Consider the following 21,610-nt stretch of genomic DNA (forward strand, 5'->3'; position numbering starts at 1 on the left):
ATTCTCCAGATGCCTTTCCTTGCTTAGCACTTGGGAGGCTGCAGTCTGCTGACAGTTTTGCCTGGAGGCTGTGTGTTCACACAAATGGGAAGTTTGCCATAGGCTATATGAAACAGCATAGGAATGCAAAGGCAGGGTAACAGTATGGCTCTGAAATAGGCTTGGGGGGAAAATGCTTGCAAAATACACTTTTGTGTGGGAACTGCTCAAAACTGGAGGTTCAGACTGCTGTGGCAGTAGTGTGCGAGTGGTGGAACAGTCAGCACCTGTGTTCAGCACAGTACAAGCTCCCAAAGTGTCCCAAGCATGGACCACAGCCTGCCTCAAGAGTGATCACAGATTTCTGCTCTCAGAGTTTAGCTTTTGTCACAACTGCATAAGTGACGTGGAGCAAGCTGTGACACACATACCTTGGAAAGGAATGAGAAATGGGGGATCGTGGTTCTCTATTAGGTTCAGGGAATCTGTCTACAGCTTTGTCAGATAGGAAGTAGAGGCTGTGGTATAGGCTGTAAAGTGCCTCTGCTCCCTGCTGTTTCTCAAGCACTGTTTCTCATTTGAGATGCATTTTGACATTGCAGAGTGGTGTAGGATCCGTTCCTTTGTCGGTTTGTCTCCCTGCAGTGCCATTGTCTACATCTGCCCAGGACCTCTATCCACAGTTCATTCTTACTGAATTGCCTGGAGGAATGTCTGTGTGGTTCCTGTCAGGGACTGTTTTCTCTGCGATGAAGTGGTGACAAATAAATGTACCAAGGTTTTACTGCCCTGAGGTATATGAGTCCTGTATCTTTTAGGATCACCTGTGCTTGACTATGTTGGAGAAGAGTACCTTCCAATTGCTCCCATCGCTGCATCCTACCATTGCTCTCTGCCACCCAACTGGTTTTCAGTGCATGTCTGAGACCTTCTCATTCTGTGAGCAGCATCACTTAATCCTCACACACCAGTGTGAAAGAATCACCACAGATCATGTATAGGCATTAAATGCATTTGTTGAGAGGAGGATTCCCTGATGGAAAAATTAAAGAGCCTTCATCTAAGGGTCATGCTCCATCCCTTCACTAAGCTGGGATTAATATTTCAAAGGAAACTCTCCTGTGGGTGCTGTCAGAGAGGCCCCATGAAGTAGCTGAGACAGTGTAAACTTACACAATCTTTTTGCTTCTTTCTCTCTGCAGTATACATAGTAATGAACCCTTTATGTAAGCATACCTGTGTTACCAGGGGTGCTACAGGAACTTTACTCATTCTCATCACCCATGGGCAGGCAGATCTCTTATTTACTGTTTCAGTGCTGGCAGCATATTTGTGAGATGGTGTAAAGGGTTCATCTAGCCACAAAGAATTGAGGCTATATCCTGCACAGCATGGGATACACAAAAGATGACACTGTTAATGCAGCATCTCTCCACTGGTGGTGAGACAAAATTACCTTCCTGGGTTGTCTCAGCTGGCATGGGATCAGCTGGGTAATGAACACCTTAAATTTGCATTTCTTGGGAATTTAGGGAAGGAGAAAAGTTTTACCTTAATGCAAGGTGAAAAGCGTGGTATGGCTGTGAAGAGGAAAACTGTGAGTTTGCCCTCAGGAAACAAGGGAATATTTGTCACTCATTTAGGAAACAGCAGGACTCACAGATTTGCTAAATGTCTGAATAAAGCTTTTAGAGGAGAAGCAACTAATAAGCTTTCTGGTACACGTTCCTACTTTCCATCACTGGTTAGCACATTGTGCTAAGCTTACGGTGGTCATGACACACTTTGTGTTACTGATCAATATCTAATTAGGCAAAATGTTAATTTGTTAATGCCTGAAGCTTTAATCCTCACCTTCAAGCATCGGCCCCGTGTGTTTACTGTTCTCTGTGACAAATCGCTTGTGTTCTTGACCTAACAGGGTTAACTCCTATCACGACAATGCTATTTAGCTCAGTTGAACCTCTTCTTTTTTCTTGGTGTGAAAAGCTAAACTACAGCTGCTGTTTAGCCAGAATGTGATGCAGAACGTGCTGCTCAGGCTTATCCCCTCTGCTGCAATCCCTGCAGGAAATATAGATGGATAGCCTTGCCCTGTCTGCTGGTTTACACAAGAATGAACAAGATGCTTTAACAAAAATCACTTTCTGGTGATCTAGAAGTGCTGCAGTTTGCTGCTGCAGCGTGGGGAAGTTCCCTTTCCCTTTGCTCCTGCCAGGGATTCCATTGCTGGTAGCATAGCAGCACCTAGAGGCCCTGGGCCGGAGATGGCAGCTTGGTGACAAGCTGCGAGGGACAGCCCCGGCCCCGAGGAGCCTGCAGCTGGAAGCATGGAGGGCTAGAGAGAGCTGTTGGAGAGTTCTCAGGGAGCGCCCCCAAAACTCTGGGGCTAAGGGAGAGATTGCCTTTTCCTTAGGATGACAGAGGATTTGGGGATGGAACCAGAATGAACCCTGCATCTCAGGACTGCTCCTCCCTTTCATATTCAGGCTCACCAGCTCTGTGAGACCTAGCAGACCTACCAGAGCTGCTTGCCTGTGGAGGAATCTTTCTGATCATTTGCTTTCCTAGGGGGTGGGGAAGGAAAAAGGTTAGCCAATTTGTGCTTGAAGGTATGCCTCCTCATCTTGTTAAACCATGGGCTCCCTGCTGGCAATGCCTGCACACCCAACCTCCCCATACCCCTCCCTCTGCCTGCAAGCTGCCCTCACTGCTCAGTGGAGGTTAGCTGGATGCTTCTTCCAGCTGTTTTCCAGACATATTTTTCTTTATGTCTGATATTCTCCTCTGATGAAACTACCACTGTGTTCAAATAGTCATTTCTCTTGACTTCAGTAGTTATACAAGTTAAGAAACAAATTTGTCCTCTGCAGCCTTTTGTCATTGCTATGGATCTGATCTGGCTTTGGTATTTAAGCATTCATGAGAAAATAGGGATGCTAGAAATAGTGCAGCAATTTAGTGTAATGCTATATGCAGAGGTAACAACACTTCCTCCAATTAGTCTTAATTTCCTTATTAATATAGCCATGAAGATCAGCCTGTCTTTGGTGTCTGCCTTGGTTTTCACTCTGGGTTTAGGAGGGGAAACTGAGCAAAGGGGTGGAATGAGGGGAAGATGAGGAGATCTAAGGACAGTCAGGTCAGTCTAGCCCTCCACAAGGGGCTGGGATACATGACAGGTTTAAGTTTGTAGTTAGTTTCTGGTCAAGGAAGGAGCTCTCAAACATTTGAACAAGGGCTTGACACGGTTGTATGCCACCTGCTTTCCAAATAGAGTTGTGCTACTTCTCTGCTGGAGGAAATGAGATAGGGATGAGTAGAAGTGAGAAACTCAGTCCATTTACTGGAGAAGTACATGAATCCATGGAGACTTTGCCTTGCCTCTACTTGTCACTGACTGGGACAGGGGTGGATGCATCCTTCAATCCTGTGGCCTGAGCCATTTCCAAGTTGCACAATTGTGGCAGTGAGAGCTATGGAAAAATCTGCGCTGATGGAAGGGTTCTGCATAGGACAGATGGGTAATACATCTGTAAACTGGCACAAGTTAGAGCAGGCCAGCTTTCTATGTGCAGACACATTTTTCCAACCCTTTGTCCTGATCTTATTTTAAGCTAGGCCTAATCCTAGCATAAACAGAACAACACTAAGGACAGAAATGTACCCTAAGACAGGACCTTGGTTTTATGCTGTGTCATGCTGGCTTTCCGATTCACCCAAGGTTTTCCCTCTGTGGCTCACAGCAAATGTCATTAATGCTGTTACACTGGTGTCTAGGTGGTGTAGATTACTTCCATATTCCCTTTGCACAGGACCTCTGACAAATGTATCAATACATATTAGAAGAAAGCCCTGGAATAAAGTGGGCAAACAGGTGGTAGAGACCTAACCAGCGAGAAAAGAGCATGGAAGTAATTTTCACAAGTGAGACAAGTCCCTCACTGCTTTTTGTGTAACCAGTTGCTTCCTTTCACCCTGTTTTCCTTTCCTTCATTTCCCATTACCTTTGGGTGTATGTGGCTATGCTTTGTACAAAAGCTTTTATGCAACCCAGGTGTTGTGGAAACAGTATTTTCACCAGTCCCTGCCACCATCAAGCCAGCAAGGTAATTCATCAAGCTCTCCCTCTGCCTGGCAAGCTGGAAGGTCATGCCTTTAGATGTCAGTGCTCATAATGATGATTGTGTTTTCACTTGCTGGTTCATAATGTGCTGGTCACAAACCCCAAATAAGCAAGGAATATTTCTCACTCCCATTCAGCAGCCCTTGCTAAATCATTAGCCAGTCTTCTGGGTCCTTTTGGCAGCTTCTCACCATGTCCACAAAGGGCTTTTGGCCACAGAGGTCCCTAGGGCAGGCTGAAGGTGGTGGAGTCATATCACTGAAGTGTAATTTCTGAGGGAGAAAGTACAATTCACCTTGCTCTGGTGTGATGAGCAGCAACATGATGCAGACCCTCAAACTCCTCATTCCTTAAAACATGATATTCCAGCAGGAAGTGGCATGTGGAGCCAAGCAGGGTAGCAGGAGTCCTATGGTAATGGAAGCATGTCAGCAAACAAAGCTGTTGTTAATACTCATGATAAGACTCTGTACATGTGCAATGCTTTGGAAAGAACATGAACATACAGCTAGGCCTGAGATGTAGTCACTTGCTTTTCTACTTGAACAACACAATTCAGAGCTCTCACTCTTGCTCTTGAGAGCAGCATAATGCAGTGAAATATTTATCTCTGTTCCAAAAGTTCAAAAGGATAAAGTTAGTAGAATGAATCTTTGATTTCAACTCCCTGATTAGCTCCTCTTTCTTAAAAAATCCTGACCCCTGTGACTGGTTGTCTCTTCCTGGGAGATGAGAGGTGGCTCAATTGTCTTCATGTTCAGCTAGTTCCCCAAAGCACATTCTGCATTAACTAAAAGCTTCTTTACCACTGTACCTATAGTGGCAGCACCTAGCTGGTATCAAGTGAGCTTCTTTGCTACTGCAGCTATTCTTAACTAACTGGGACAAACCCCCTCCTGTAATCTAAAATATTGGCTTAGAGGGAGGATGAAGAGAGCTGCTGGAAGATATTCTCAGAGGAAGAGGTTGCATAAGTGTTCTGTGCAGGCTTAGGCACTGGTCTACAGAAAGGCCAGGTCTGTGAGTAACTTTACTGATGCTGATTAATCAATATGAGTGTGTATGAGATCAAGACCTATGAGCATTGCTAGGGGCAACTAGCCAGCTGGTGTGTGTCAGTGTAACTCCACAGAATTTGATTTGTACCAATTGGTCAGCTACTGACCATAAGGCTGGAAAGGTACGTGAGCCATAGGGTGTGAGCTGCTAAAAAGCAGGGGCTCTGTAGAGCTCTGCTCACCAGATGCTTCCTGGAGTCCACTAATTGCTTAAAGAGCAGTTGAGCTATTTGAGCATTTCTTCAGGAAACACCAAGAGGAGCAAAGTGTTTGGAGTGGAGCTCCACATGCACATCAGGGCAGCTGTGGAGGAGCAGCTGGTGAGCAGCAGGTGGGCAAGGCAGCAGGAGGCAGCAGAATGGGCTCTGCCTGCACACATCACTTGACATTAATTATACCTGTTGGAATTCTGCAGGCTTCTTCAAAACTTCTGTGGGAGATCAGGCGTGGCACTATAACATTTTGAACTGTGGTAGAGATACTTGTCTGGAAACTGTGCTAACAGGCAAATGCACAAAGCATGTCAATTTGTTTTCCAGACTCCAGGCAATCTTGTTTGATTTTTTTTAGTAGGAATTAGGTCTCATGGTGCTCTCCTTACCTTCAGAGAAAGGGGCACAAATAAGAGCTGTTTTGAAGTCAGTGAAGTCAGCATTGGCTTTGAGAGCCATTTCTCTTATTGCATTAATTCTGGTGTGCAAAATCTAATTAAATATAAGAAAACAGACATTAACTGAGTATTTCAAAGCCTCTCCTAACTGCATTTATTCCTTCTGGTCCATTGTTTATAAACTGAATCCATACTAGAACCATACATGTACCAATTCACTTTGAAAGTGACAGTAACTGCAAATTCACAAATAACAATGATTTAGCCTCCAGAGAGGGAAAAGCTGAATTTCTCATTCTAAAGGTGAGGCGGAGGTTTGAAGCCCAGACCTTGCCTAAGGTCTCTCCTGCTACCTGTGTAAGAGCCAAGAACAGAAGTCAATTCTCCTGCACTACAGCCCAACCCTGACACCACAGGGCTATTTATTCTGTTGTTCCTGCAAGCCCTTACTCTATGGATATGATAAATAGACTGGTAGAAGTATTTAGCACTGAATGTTTCTAGAGTTCATTACAGCTTCCTTTGGCATTAGAAACATTACTCTCACATTAAAGATGGGGAAACTAGGATACAGTGAGTTGTCCAAGCTTGTGGGACTGTTAAAATTAGAGTCCTACAGTTCTGGGCTGTAGCCACAGCTCAGTCCTATGAACCACATTGTCTGTCACTGCTTACTACTGCTACTGAATTAAATAACAGCTTAGAGGAAGAGGAAAATTAAGCAGTCCTGACAAGGGAGGCTTTGCTTTTCAATGAGATTTGAAAATTGAGCCAGAGAGTTGATTAGGTTCATATCACCACATGCTCTAGAAACACTAAACAACCAGCTCTCCCCAGCCACTCTGGTGAGAATCCTAACCAGAAGGAATTGCTCCTCCTGAAATGTAGAAATCTGTTAATACTGCAGAGCTGCTTGCAGAGGGTTATTTTATCATGGGAGGAAAGAAACAAACCTTTCTTTCTCTGACACTCCAAGTCTTGGGGAAACCCACATGCAACACCAGGGTACTTACATTTTCCTTGACTATTTTGCAAAGAAGACAATGTCAGAGAAGCACATGGAGACATAGTGGAAGAAAGAACGCTTGTAGGCAACAACTCTATTAATATCAGTACAATGAACACATCTATACTGTGAGGCACATCTGTGTTGTGATGGGATGAATTGCATGAAGGGTAACGTTTGAGTATGCTGAGCCCCAGAATGTGATTGCTCCTGTCCCTGGCATGTGTCGTACCTTGGCTGTGGTTCAGATGTGCTGGATTGAGGAGACCAGGAGGCAAAGCAAGTGGCCTGTGCTGTCTCTTCAGGTCCTGTAGCTGAATGATGCTGAGGCAGATCAACTGCATTCAGGATTTCCCCTTCCAGAAAACTCTAGGCAATGTCAAATGAAAGCAGGGGAGAGTGATGTTGACAGTAGGCTGAGAACTGCAGTGAGCAGTAGAGGCATGGAGAGAGGGAGATGAGGGTGTGCAAACACCCACACAGTAAACTTGCAAGACACAAAACAGAGAAGGAGGATTATGGTTGCTGAAACTATCTGGAATGCAATGCTAGGATGCTCCCTTGCCAACTACATTATTAATGCTTTGTTTTGTGAAATCTAGTTCCATCTGACTGATGTACTGTATCAAACAAGGCACAGCACAAATTGGTGTGTCAGCTTGGTGAACTGAAGAGGAATAACAATAAAATCCTAATTTCTGAAAACTGTCTTTAAAAGAATAATTAAACCCTACACAGACAAGCTGCCTCTCTAAGTCATTGCTTACAACCACCTTACAGAATCACAGAATGCTAGAGGTTGGAAGGGACCTCTGGAGATCATTTAGCCCAACCTCCCTGCTAAACCCTTTTCACCTAGATCTGGTTGTGTGGGATTGTATCCAGGCAGGTCTTGAAAGTCTCGAGAGAAAGAGACTCTACAGCCTCTCTGGACAGCCTGTTGCAGCACTCCATCACCCTCCAAGTCAGTTTTTCCTTAATTTTAGATACAACTTCCTGTGTTCTAGTTTGTGCCCATTGCCCCTTGTCCTATCACTGGACATCACTGAGAAGAGGCCAACCCCATCCTCTTGACATCCATCCCTTTATAAGGACTGGTAAGATCTCCTTTCAGTCTTCTTTTCTCCAGACTATACAACCCCAGGTTTTAGTATGAGAGCTGCTTCAGTCCCCTCATCAGCTTTTTGAACCTCTGTTCCCTGTCCCTCTAGAGCTAGGAAGCCCAGAACTGGACACAGATGTGACCTCACTAGGGCAGAATAGAAGAGGAGGAGGACCCCCCTCAACCTGCAGTGTACTCTTGTATTACCAAAACACAAGGGTATGTTGCTGAGAGAAGGTGGTCAGATACTGGATGACGTGCAGAAGCTAATTTCATTCCCTATTCTACTGAAGTCCTGAGAACAATAATAGGCAGCAGTGGCAGCTGCAGCTCTGTACTCACATGTGTGACCACCTGTCAGCTCTCCCTGACTTTATGGGGAGCTGGAGTGCAGGAAGATTACCTCACAGTGAGTACTCCACAGCTCTTGTTAGGCAGGACAGTCTGCAGCTCTGCACCCCTCTACACTGAGCTGTCACTCAGTAACAGCCTAGGCAGCAATAAGCAATCTGAATAGAGCTGGACTGCTAGTGGAGATTTGCCTGCACCCTTCCAAACTGGAAGTGCATGTTTTGTTGGAATGGACTGGATCAGGGACTATTTACAAACATCACAGCTTCCAAAGTTTTTGAAAACCTTTCAAGAAGTTTCTTTGATTGCAGAAGTGGCTCTTTCAAAGCACTCAGCCTTTCTGGTGCCCTGCTTTGCCTTTAGTGCTGTTGTAATCCTGTTTTCTCCACGATGATTAATCTGCAGAGAGCAGGAAGGCTTCTTGCTCTGCCTGCTATCAGAGATGCTTGTGCTGACCAGGCTCTGGGAGCCCTGATAATGGTTTTACTTGAGGGATCTTGGATGTCCAAGAGGGACATAGTGTGTGGAGTTGGAGGCAGGCAGAGTACCAAAAGCTTTCAGAAAAATGAGCAATGTTTCTGGATGACTGGGCCCAGTGGTAAATTTACAGGACTCTTGTGCTTCCCCAAAAAGGAGCAACAGAGAAGCAAGGCTGAGGGAGAAAGGATCAGCATTGATTAAGCTGACTGTTCTGCTAATGTCTCTATGGACACCGCCACTTTCCTTTTCTTTGCCAGCAGCAACTTAAATAATAAGATGCAGAGGGAGAAGGAGGGCTACTCACAGTGCTGTTGGCAGTATTTAGACGAGAAACTGGTGGTATGATGGATGGCCATGATGCAAAGATACATAGTGATCAGTGCTCTGGAAACACAGGCAGATTAAGTAGGAGTGTGCCTGACTAGTCTGAAGGTGACTCTACCAAGAGACAGTTGTTAGATCCTAATTACTTTTTCTCCCCCACAAACAGCATTCCTACTAAACACAGCTGTGGGTACAACAGTTCCTTCAAATATGTTGGCAGATGTTACTTGCTCACTTCGGCCTAGATCTGCATGTTGTGCTGCTCACAGGGCTCTAGGATTCACATGCAGAGAAGAGCTTGTTTGGTCCTGGTCAGAGCATGATAAGCCAAGCTGTACTTCAAGCCTTGGGAGAGCTGAGTGGTCCAGTTGTCCTGTCTCCATACTGTTGGTCATGCCTCCATTGTTCGCACTGTGCAGGCTGGCTGAATGGCACTCTTGTCACAACAAGGTTTGATGATAAACTCAATTTTCAAACTCTACAGGAGTCTTTTACCAAGTTTTACCTTTTTCCTGTCAATCAAGGATGATCTGTATAGCTTGTCTAAACTTCATGACCTAGCAGAAGGCAGTGACTTCTGGGACATACTCAAAAACTGTTGTGAGATGGGGTAGTTTTTGTCATGAATGAATAGGGATAATCCCTGGAAATGTGAACCATGGTGACCATGCCTTGCACCTGTATCAGGCCTGATGACTGAAAAGAAATCTTTTTCATCCACTGTTTTAGCCCTAAACCCTCATTTAAAGAAGGAGGAGAGGGATGTAGAAATAGTGTCTAGAGTGGCTGCCCTACTGCATACATCAGAATCAGCACATGGGTCTGTATGCAAGGACCTCATAAGTGTTTTTAACTGCAGTTAAAGACAGTGTCCAACAACTGTTTTATTTTGGAGATTTACATCAGAATGCTGGTCTTGGATTTGGGCTTCATTCCATCCATTTTCATGAAGAGATTCAGAGTAAGTGAAGCATGTTTCCAGTTTCATAAGCTTGATGTGCATTGTATATAGTTAGCTGTGATGGGCAGCTTTGAGAAGAATCGTTCATATAAACACCCAGGCACCATTATTTGGATCCATATCTCCCTGGTCACTGTGAAGAGGTGATCTTTTGACACCTTTCAAAAGACCAAGACAAGCTATCTCTGCTTGGAAATGAGTATGAAGTTTCTAGTGTTAATTGTGTAGTAGTTAAATTGCATTTTATTAACATCTCCAACACTAGACTTCACATACAGAACATTATGGATATCCATCTAGTGTTTCCAATTAGCCAGGGGCACTGTCTTTTCTGTCTGCTTCATCCAAGGACAAAAATAATTTGTTAGGATAGTAAATTGCCTTCTACTCTTGCAAATTAGCATCGGAGCATCACTATAGAAATAATCTGTTCTATCTGGATTATGGCAATGAAGTTGCAATAAACGTTTTCTGAACTAATGTTTAGATTAGATGAGTGAGAGAGAGACACACATGAGGGGCATTACTAAATAGATTTCAGTATTTGTTTTTCTGAAACAGGTTGGGTTGGTTTTTTTTCCCCTGAAAGTGTAATGTACATCTGTCTTGCAAGGAATTTCCTTAGAGCGTTTAAACAAAGAGTGAATCGTTAAGAACAAAGTGAAAATGTAAGAAGAAATACACTGCCTCGGGAAGCTCAAAAAATGAGGCCTTTGGGGTTTCAGAGAGTTACTGTTAATCCCCTCTGGCCCTGAGGGCATTCCTGTGTGACCATCAATGTGACACATGCGCAGCTGTCTGGCAATTTGCCACATCTCTAGGTTTGATGGACTTTGCTCTGGAGATGGCTAAACCTCCAGCTGTTCAGAATGGCAGTTTGTTTTCCTTGACAAACGCAGTCAGATGTTTATCTTGACCTATCTGAATCCACAGAAGTAGATTATAAATTGTTTCAAATGTTTCTTTCAACACCTTTTCCTTACCAGAACCTGGAAACACAAACAGCCATTAAAACCTGAAAGCCTGTCCTGCCTGAGCACTGCTTTCTCATTAGATTAGGATCAGTGGCTGTACTGGGAAACTGTTAAGATTGCTGTGGGCAGGGGGCTTACATGATGTAAGCATGTGTTTTGCTGGCTTGGTGATTAGACTGCAAAGTTCACGCATGCCCCAGCACAGCACAAGTCAGTCCCTAGCCGGTTCTGCGGGGCAGTACCCAGTTGCGTGGTACAAACATATACTTCAAATGGGTAAAATGAGGCAAGGGGTGACTCAGAAATATACTCCACGAGGCACAGTGAATTCTTCAAAGTGAACATGAGCACAATGACAGAGCTGAGGGTGTGGTGGTGGAGTATCACCATGGGCTGGGACCAGTGCCAAGGGCTTCTGGGAAGGCAATGTGCTTCTGTGTGCATGTCTGAGCCATCAGTGCCTGGAACCTCATCGGCCTGGGCAATCTCTAAATCAAGACATTGAAACAGTTCAATAATAACTGACAAAATATGAGCACTGGTTTTGAAAACGTTGCATGGGTATGATAGAAGAGCAGCTATGTGATGGGGGACAGAGAACTGTACAAACCACTTGTTTAGCTTTGTTCAGTGTTGGGTAAAAGATGAGAGAAAAAAGGATCTTCTAATTGCACCACGATTCTTAAGAGTGTAAGGCATGCTCAGAGGCCATGATACATTTCAGACCCTCCCTTCCTATCCCATGCAGCAGCACACAGATACAGGAATGGTTAGTAAGACAATATCTGATGCCTGCAAGCAAAATGTTGGAATTAGAATCATAGAATCAGTCAGTGTTGCAAAGGACCACAAGGATCATCTAGATCCAACCCCCCTGCCATGGGCAGGGACAACTCACAGTGGTGAGGCAAGGATCATCTAGTTCCAACTCCCCTGCCATGCGCAGGGACACCTCACACTGGTGATGTTCTCTGTCCCTGGCAGGCAGGGATGGAGAACAGATATTTCCAGAGCTACTGCCAACCCCCTTACATGGACATGATTTGACTGCTGCACATAGTTGAGAGGGACCCATGACTCAACACACGCCTCTGAACTGAATTGCATTCACCGGCTTTGATTCACTGTGACTCCCAAGTATTTTAAAGAGATGCCAGGGGTTGATTTTGAAAAAAAACCAACACCACCAACAAACCAATCCCTCCAAAATAATGGGAGCAGCTCTACATACTTCTTGGCAGTGAAAGAACTAAAATGCAGGTATTTTCTGACCCAGATAAATCTGCAATTTCCCGTGTGTACAATTGAGACTGTAAATTTGAAGAAAGACTGCAGCAGGGAGATGAAATTCCTCTTGCCAGATGAAGACCTGGCTCTTCTTGCTCAAATGCACACATGTTTTCAAGATTATTTGCTTTGTGATAGACAGCTCTGAATGCAGGGCTTTCAATCTCTTAACAAGACTCCTGAACATACTAAATGCATGTGCAATAGACAAGATTCAGGGAAACTGAAACCTGCCGTATGTCTGGCCAAAAAATATAGCACATCTGAAAAAAGGAATCCTGAACTGGGATGCCTAATGCACTCAGAGCAGGAACATAGTCATTTCAGAGTACCTGGAATGGATACACCATGCCTGCACTTGCGGAACTAGGCCTGGAACCATGGCAAATCTGTCCTCAAAATGTTTGGCTATTCAGTCAGTGCACTGGCAAATATTAAACGTTTTGGATTTCCAGTTATTCAGCTGACCAACACATGTGTATTTGAGGTTAGGTATTGCAGCACAAGGTTCAGTCTGGAAAGTTGGGTAAAACCAGGAGCTGTAGAGTGATGGATGATGTTGATGTCCCTCTGAGCTACCTGGTTACAGTTAGCCCTCTGTATCAGAGTTGACATCATCTTTGTTGGTTTTCTGTGTTATTCACTTGGCCATCACTCAAGCAGGGCACTGAAAGGCTAGTTTTGTAGGATGTAATTTACCCAGATGTCTAAACTTTGCTTTGAATTTCCATCTGATTCAGATTTTGTGAAACAAAATCAAGTTGCAGAAGAAAATACTTAAAAAACCTCCAAGGACCAAACCATCAGTCTGGGTTCATCTGAAATTTTGTCTCCCAAGTCTGAAAGCTGGCAGCCAAGCTGAAATCAGTGGGTGGCAGTGCTCCAGCTTAAAGCAAGGCTTTGAGGAGGTGCACAGGCTGCTGCCTGAATCTCCCTGCAACAGAGCAGGGAAAGTAAGGCCCTAAGTGTTTGTCAAGGGTACAGAGAAAACAACCAGGGTTGGCAGAACTAAATGTCTACTTCATCTCTTTTAATCTTTCTGTTGAGGGACAACTGTTGAAAGGTCAGTGGGACCTGCTGCTGTGACTGATTTCAACCAGCACAGGTGAGAGCAGAATCGGTGGGTTTACCTCTCCATCATGGCAAAGCCTTTGCTCCTCTTCCCAGTGCTATCAGTAACACACAGACAAGTATTGAATCATGGCCTCCACACCCGACACTGGTGAGCTCAGCAGACAGCAAAGAGACAGGGGCATGATATAGTCAGGAATTCAGGTTTAAATGCATTAACCTGGGTCATGCTTGAACATGCCAACCTCATCCTTTCAAAAGAGATCAAAGTTCTCAGGGATCAGCTGGAGGATAAGGTCAGAAATTGATATTTTTTTTCCCCTAGTTGTTAGAACTCCTGCCTCTAAACACACAGATGAAGTTTTCTACCTTACTTAGAAGTTAATGTTGTGATAGCAACATTGGAGGAATACATGTCACTCAAATGGTATCACAGACTAATGTAGGCAGCTGTGTATTTTCTAAGGAGCTGTGAAGTGATTGGTGTTTGCATGCACAACCTTTTATTTGCTGGGAAAGACGTCAGCTTTCCAGCAGCCTGAAAACACAGCAACCAGCTGTGCACGTAGCTGTCCCCCAGAGCTTGGGTGGCTGCTCATAAAATGAAAGCAAACACTCCAAACTGGCCTAATCTCAGTCATCCTGCATGGCTTCAGTTATTTGTTGACCAATACAGGGCCAGCTGTCTAAGTAGTGAAACAGAAGCATTAAATCAGAGAAATAATAGAAAATAGAGACTGAGAGGCTCCTTATAGGTCACCTGCTGCCCTGTGTCAGCTTCAGCTTTTACTTGCATCACTTCTTGGTTTCTCTAATCAGTTTTCCATAGTCATCAGTGGTGGAGATTCCAGAATTATCCACCAGGAGGTAAAAAGTAAAACATGATCTTCATGAAAAACACAACTGTTCGGCTAGTAGGTTCTCTCTGTGATGTTCATCTGATGTACAACACATTTCCTGTGTGGTTTACTGATGCTTCCAGGAAACACACTGTTCATTTGGGGACACGCAAATCTCAGCACTGGAAAATGGGAGATGGCAGGCTAGTTTTTCCCATGTAACGTTATCACTAATGTGCATAGATAAGTTTTGGCTAGATGGGATTTTCAGTCTAATGTACTCATATGGCTGCCTTTAAGACCTTAATTGTAACAAATAAGATTAGCCTACAGTTCAGAGGCTGCACTGTGACAGAGATGGGAGCATTTGCTTCCAACCTATACAGGCCACATCCTTGCTGTTCCCCACTGGCTGCCTGATTTAATTAACATACAGGGCTGTTTAGTCTGTACAGTGATGGAGGAGGGCCATAATCCTTTATACATCCCATCTGCACTCTTTTTGACAGTGCTCAGCCTCTCCCATCATACACAATCCCAGAGTGTTCAGAAAAGTTACTCTGTTGCTTTCATGCTTCTTTCACTGGTTCACTATTTCTCAGGCATACACTGAGATGTCTTTGTGTATTAGTGATTTCATTGAGACTGCTCAGCTCACTCTTTGCCTACTCAAGGCATAAGGTGAAATGGACTGAAATCTGTGTTTTGTGCATCCTACTTCTTTTTTCCTTCTAATTTTCACCTTGAGCATACTTTTTATAGAGGGGATCCACATGCTACCTAAATGTGCCCCCCATCCCGACTCAGTGCTGCCATCATTAGGAGGAGATTGCCAGGTGTTCCGAGGCAAGCCTCTTCCATACTGTTCCCCAGTACCTCTTGGAAACAGCATCAAATTGCTTCCTGCAACTTAGCAACCTACTAGTGCTACCAAGATGGCACCCTTGCCGTGTTCCATCCAGTCAGCATCAGAGTAGTAGAAACATGTAAATACACTGTCAGCACACTATGGATTTGTTTATTTTTAATGTCCAATGTCCACATCTTAATCCCAGTCACTCCTAAACACTCTTGCAGGGACTGCAAATGGGTGGGAATTAAGAATGTTTGTAACTGGATGAGATAAAACAGTGGAAGAGGTTTTCACACAAGAGGCAATTCAAAACTAATCCCGGGCTCTGCTGCATGGCAGCGTCTCTGAATGCCATCTTATTTACTCATGAGGAGCAGCTGACTTTGATATTACCATTTATGCAGTTTCTGAATTGTACTACTTACAAATATGTTTTAAACATTTCCCCAAATCTGCACACTTCACAGGAAGATGGGGGACAAACTGGCAAGGGAAAGGAGCAATTGTAAACTGGTTAATAGGCCTGACTGTCATTTTTATTCAGCCTGTATGTGTAAGGCTGGTTTAAAATAGCTTTAAGGAAAATGAAGATCAGTCTGAAGAGTTAGCACAATGCTTGTATTCCTTTCTGAGGTTCATGGAATATAAATCAGAGAATATTAAAAGTCCTAAAAATAAATTTGGATCTGCTTAACACTGGCAAAATCCATGATTCCAGCAATTAGAAAGTAACAGTGCAAAACTTATTTATCCACATCAGGTACTGCAGGTTTTACTATCAATTCCTGACTTGCTAGAAGCAATCTGCAAGTTAGGCTTTTTCCATAGCTTCATATTCCAGGGTTTTCCTAGCCTGAAGCTTCTTAATTTGCAAGAGATAGCCTGATGTTGACCATAGAAAGCAACTTCTTCCCCAGCAGATCAAAACTCCCTGTGTTCAGCGGAGCAGACAGAAACATATTATTTTCTTCCTAACCCAGAACTCCTGGAGTTCCACCTTTTGGTCTCACTTAAGAAGCATTACAATTAGAGAAGGATGAAAGTGAAAAGATTTCAGGCTCTGAGGAGCTGTGTTGAAGTATGGGTGTTCGTTGTTTTCTTGAGTTTTGCTGGTTAGTTTCTTTGGGGTTTTCTTGTTGGTTGGTTGGTTTGTTTTGGTTTGGGGTTTTTTTGTTTGTTTGTTTGGGGTTTTTTTGCCTTGTTTGAACCTTATCCAAAGTGCTTGAATGTGGGAGAATTAGGGACAATAACCATTGTTATCTTTTCATAGAATCACAGGATCATAGAATCATAGAATCAACAAGGTTAGAAAAGACCTCAAGGATCATCAAGTCCAACCTGTCACCACAGACCCCATGACTACTAAACCATTGCACCAAGTGCCACATCCAATCCCCTCTTGAACACCTCCAGGGACGGTGACTCCACCACCTCCCTGGGCAGCCCATTCCAATGTCTAGCAACTCTCTCACTGAAGAACTTTCTCCTCAGCTCGAGCCTAAACTTCTCCTGGTGCAGCTTGAGACTGTGTCCTCTTGTTCTGGTGCTGGTTGCCTGGGAGAAGAGACCAACCCCCTCCTGGCTACAACCACCCTTCAGGTAGTTCCTCCCTATGACTTATCCTGTTTGGTAACTACTCTTGTTTGAGTAGATGTGGTTGAGTGCAGCTTTTGGGTATTTTAAATCCCTTTCAGAATAAGGCCCCAAAGAGAGAGCTGAGGAAGCAGAAATTAAGAGGAGAAATGGAGCTAAATTTCTGCTCTCATACTTAGAACCTTTACAGCTGCTTTGGGTGTCTGCTCATGAACATAATACCTCTGCCAGCATTCCTCAACAATTTACCAGAAGATTTGGATCTGCAAGAAGCACTGGTTGTTTTTCCCATTTTTTTGAAGCATCACAGTGTAATTGGATTACTGTTGGTTTCCACATGGCTTCATACCATCCAGAAGAAAAGGGGTAGGAAAAAATAAAATCATTTTAGGTAAAAGTAGAAATTTCATGAAGAAACAACTGAAACACTTCCTTTGTTAAGCATAATTAGCAGTTCAAAGAGACTTGCCTTTCAGAATCCCTGCTTTGATTCCTGCCAGATGAGGAGGCAGTGAGATATGACACGGCATTCATCAGCTATCTCTCAACATAAAAAGATGTGGTGATTTTTCTCTAATTGAGGGGATGGGAAAGCAAACTTTTACATTCTCTCTTTTTTTTGGGGGTGGTGGTGGTGGTGTATTTTTTTTTTAATGAGCTTAAGAAATTATTTAAATAGCTGTCAAACATCCAGAAGTGGTTAGTAGAAAACTGGATGAAACAGTTTTTGCTCATTACTAGTATTTTTCTTTTGAAAATAGTTTGCTTTCTGACATTTCACATCAGGGAATGTTTTTTTCCCTTTTTTTTTTTTTTTTTTCCCCTTCCTATTTTAAAAATGTATTTCCTGTTCACATTTGCCTGCTGACTTCATTATGCCATGCTAACAGCTCTTTTTTTGGACCAGTTGGCTCTTCTGCAGTGTATTCCAATTCTGAGGTTTCATAGTATCATAGTATCAGTCAGGGTTGGAAGGGACCACAAGGATCATCTATTTCCAACCCCCCCTAGTGTGAGGGACACCTCACACTAGATCTGGCTGGCCAGAGCCTCGTCCAGCCTGGTCTTAAACACCTCCAAGGATGGGGCCTCAACCACCTCCCTGGACAACCCATTCCAGGCCTTCACCACTCACAGTGAAGAACTTCCTCCTCACATCCAGCCTGAATCTCCCCACCTCCAGCTTCATTCCATTCCCCCTAGTCCTATCACTACCTGATATCCTGAGAAGTCCCTCCCCAGCCTTCTTGTATGTCCCCTTCAGATACTGGAAGGCCACAATTAGGTCACCTTTGAGCCTTCTTTTCTCCAGACTGAACAGCCCCAGCTCTTTCAGTCTGTCCTCATAGGAGAGGTGCTCCAGCCCTCTGATCATCCTCATGGCCCTTCTTTGGACACGTTCCAGCACGTCCATATCCCTCTTGTATTAGGGGCTCCAGAACTGGATGCAGTACTCCAGGTGGGGTCTCACCAGAGCTGAGTAGAGGGGGAGAATCACCTCCCTTGACCTGCTGGCCACACTTCTCTTGATGCAGCCCAGGATCTGATTGGCCTTCTGGGCTGCAAGTGCACACTGATAGCTCATGTTGAGCTTCTCATCTTGTTTCAATGTAGTTTTATTCCATTTTTGATCTTCCTGTGACTATTGAGTATTATGATTTTATTTTTTTTTTGTTTTCCTATTTGGCTTGTCCACAGTTTCTTATTCTTTATTCTCTGCTGACTTCCAGCACGTTATTGTTTCACAGGTGGATATTGGTTTGTGTATTACATTTCTTAGCTTCTAGATTCAACAGCCACCATGATTCTGCCTTTTAGAAATCCAGCTAGGAAAACTGGTCTCAGTGTGGCTTTGACTTCAGCATCTTATTTCTAAGAGTCCAAACCTGCCCCTTAAGATTTTGCACAGGCTGTGGGCACTGTTTCAAACTGTGCAAGAAGAGAAACTGAAGAAACAGTAGACATGCACACTAGTTTAAGTGAGTTTAAAATCAGGCTGTGAAAAGAATTATACATATATATAGGTTAATAATGACCCTACACACTTTTTTCTTTGTCTGTATCAGTGACTCAAGGTCATTAACATAACCCAGGCCTGTATTGGTTTGTTCTTGACACAGGACTTCCTCTATTTTCCCTTTTTAACCAGTCAGATATCTTGGCAGTGTGACTGCCTCTGTTTCTGTCCCAGTGCAGTGTATGAAAAGCAAATATCTGCAGCAAGAAGCATACTGGAGGCTGTGGTGGAAGAGGAAAGATGAATTTTGGAAAGCAAATGCTCAAAGGAGCCATAGCTGCTGCTTTGCACAGGGTGACTCAGCTCTCTGGGCATGGATTTGCCAACATAAATGCAGTTTAACTCAGTGTTTCCATGAAACCAATGAGCTGACAGCTATACTTTGAGGTCTGGTACTGTCATGTAAAAAATTCCATCAACTTCAATGAACTTTTTGCTATGGAAAGGGATGAATAAAGCCAGAACATTTGATTCATTATCTGTGCTGTGCTGCTGTGTAAAAGCAAGACACTTAAAAGCACTGTGTGAACACTCAGTCAGCTTCAAGGAGCTTTGGGTATACACAGGAGAGAAGGCCAGGCAGGAGGAGAGTGGGAGAAGCCAGAGGTAATGTGATCAACAGAAGGATAATTTATACATCCTCAGTTCAAGGTTGCCTTTCTCTAACACCCTTGCATAGTTAATGTCCTCTTGTAAGTTACATATCATTCCTGCAACTCTGTTGTCTGCTACTTTGCAAGATGAGGGAGCATAGTGTTTGGTCTATGTCAAGGGAAGGAGAAACAAATCTACAAAGTTTGTTGATTGCACAAAACATCTTTGAAAAACATTTATTCCATTTCACATATAAACTAACTTTGTGGCCTCTGACCAGCAATTGTTTGCTAACAATATTTTCCTAGGAAACTTCTAAATAGACACATGATAGAATGATCAGTAAATGATGGAAGATTTCATTTTTGGGCAGTTGAGTCTGGAAACATGTCTCTAAAAACCATGGTAATGCAGCTGGAGATGAAAAACATACCACAGGTGTGCGTGATAAACTAATGCAACTTAAGGGTTGATATTAGACATATTCATTGAATAGTGCAGCAAAACCCAAACCAAACCAAAACTCCATCTCAGTAAATGTCAAGATTCTCAAAAGATAATTCAGAAAACAGAATACCTGGTCTTTTATTGTCTGCTCTTGATGCACATGTGGAGTCTTGTCTGGACATGCACCCCTTCCTTCTTTAAACTGAAATATTCACCACTTTTGTGCAACACAATAATTGACTATTTTCATCCACCTCACTGCCAGGTATCACACCCCATGAGTAAAAGATCTGCATGTCATCAAATCCAGTGCTCAGTGGTTTTCCTTTAAAGATGCCATTTTCCATTTATCTCAAAGTCCAGCTTAGCTCTGAGTATCTCTTTTATGCCACTACCTGCAAATTATATCAATGTTATAGGATTATGAAGCAGGATCACTTACCCTGTCAACTCTGGCTTCACATGGATACTTCCAGCAGAGCAGGTGCTATAGTTTATTAGTTACAGAGATTCAATGTGAATCCAGATACTGCCCTCTGCAACCTGCTTTTATAACAGGATTCAATACAGCTGAGCAAACACAACCTCTGTAACATATATGAAATGCAGGAAGATAATAGGAGCGGGATAAACTCTCTGATTAGGTATAGTGTGAACAGTGAAGAAGTGCAGAGATGCCTTGCAAGATGAGGAAAAAGGAGAAGGGAAAACGTGTTTCAGGTCTGCTATGAAGGCCTAGGGAACCCTGCTTAAAGGATTTCTGCTCTAACCAACTCTGTAATCCCTACCAAAGGCCTGAATGCAATTACAACTTCATTATATTTCCAATGATGGGCATGAGCTAAATTCTCAACATTGCAATCAACCAGAGGAAAAGAAGGAGAACAAATCCAATGCACTAATTGGTAGTAACACCCAAATAATAAACTGACAGCAATTCCCCAGCCCAAACAGCTTAATCTATTTGTTTCTACTTACCTCCATTTGTCTCTTGGATATGTAAAGCAAAGGCTCATTTTGTCCTGCAGATTCGGTGCTGCTGCTCTGTATTATCTTGCCTGATCATAAAAAGGCTCCTGACCAAAAGGAAGAGGAAAGCAATACGTAAAACAAACACAGAAACCCAAGAGGAAAGCTACACCCTAAAGACCAGCACTAATAGCAACTGTGAGTCGGGGAAAGAGAGAACACTCCCAGTTACTAACTTTTTCCATTGATACATCTGTTACAAAACAATTTTGCTGCAAACTCCTTTCTTGCAAGCAATGCTTTGCTGTATCTGTAGACCTCAGATAAACTACATGATGAATGTGGGTTTGCTTTGTTTGGTTTTTTTAGACCAAGCAAGCAAATTAATGAAACATAAACTAGAAGCTCAGCTGACTGCTTTCAAAGTGTAGTGCTAGGCAGTAATTATCACAAGGTGCATTTGTCCCTACTTCAGATTATTATTATTATTATTTTTAATTCAAAACTCTTCAGTGAAAGCAGAGTCATATTTGAAATAACCACCTATGGGACTTTCTGGCCAGAAAGCTTTAGTGCAAGAGAGGTGAATGTTCAGATGATTAATAACTTAATTTTTTAAGAGCTTGATGGGCAGACACAGAAAATATGCCAAATTGTCCTTGCCTGAGAGGTGTTTTTTAGTGCCAAAAATCAACTGCATTGAGAAGGAGAGTTCAGGATTTCACCTCTAAAGACTTTAGGGCTTAAGGGATGTGCAGAGGGGCAATGTGGGATTTACTGCTGCAGCAGAAGCTGCTGGGCCCAGCTGTGTTTTCACACCCTAGCCTCGGTGGATTTAAGTGTCTCCAGGCTCCAGGGCTGTTCCTTGGTGTCGGTCATAGGGTAGCTATGCATGCCAGCCCACTAAGGCTATATGGAAACTTTTGTCACTGACATCTAATATGTGGTTTGGAACAAACAGCAAACAAT

General features: G+C 43.4%; 1 protein-coding gene across 1 annotated transcript in view; it reads right to left on the minus strand.

The window, feature by feature from the left end:
* The window catches only part of LOC104302998 (calcium-activated potassium channel subunit beta-2), a 167,777-nt gene extending 147,015 nt beyond the window's left edge, over positions 1-20,762 (minus strand). The window contains exon 1 of the mRNA XM_054166663.1: positions 20,651-20,762. Coding sequence (XP_054022638.1) covers positions 20,651-20,688 — 38 coding nt within the window. The 5' untranslated portion in view covers positions 20,689-20,762. The remainder of the gene's footprint in view (positions 1-20,650) is intronic.
* Positions 20,763-21,610: the final 848 nt, after the last annotated feature.

This window comes from Dryobates pubescens, chromosome 13, assembly GCF_014839835.1.
Source record: "Dryobates pubescens isolate bDryPub1 chromosome 13, bDryPub1.pri, whole genome shotgun sequence".
NCBI classification, from domain to species: domain Eukaryota; kingdom Metazoa; phylum Chordata; class Aves; order Piciformes; family Picidae; genus Dryobates; species Dryobates pubescens.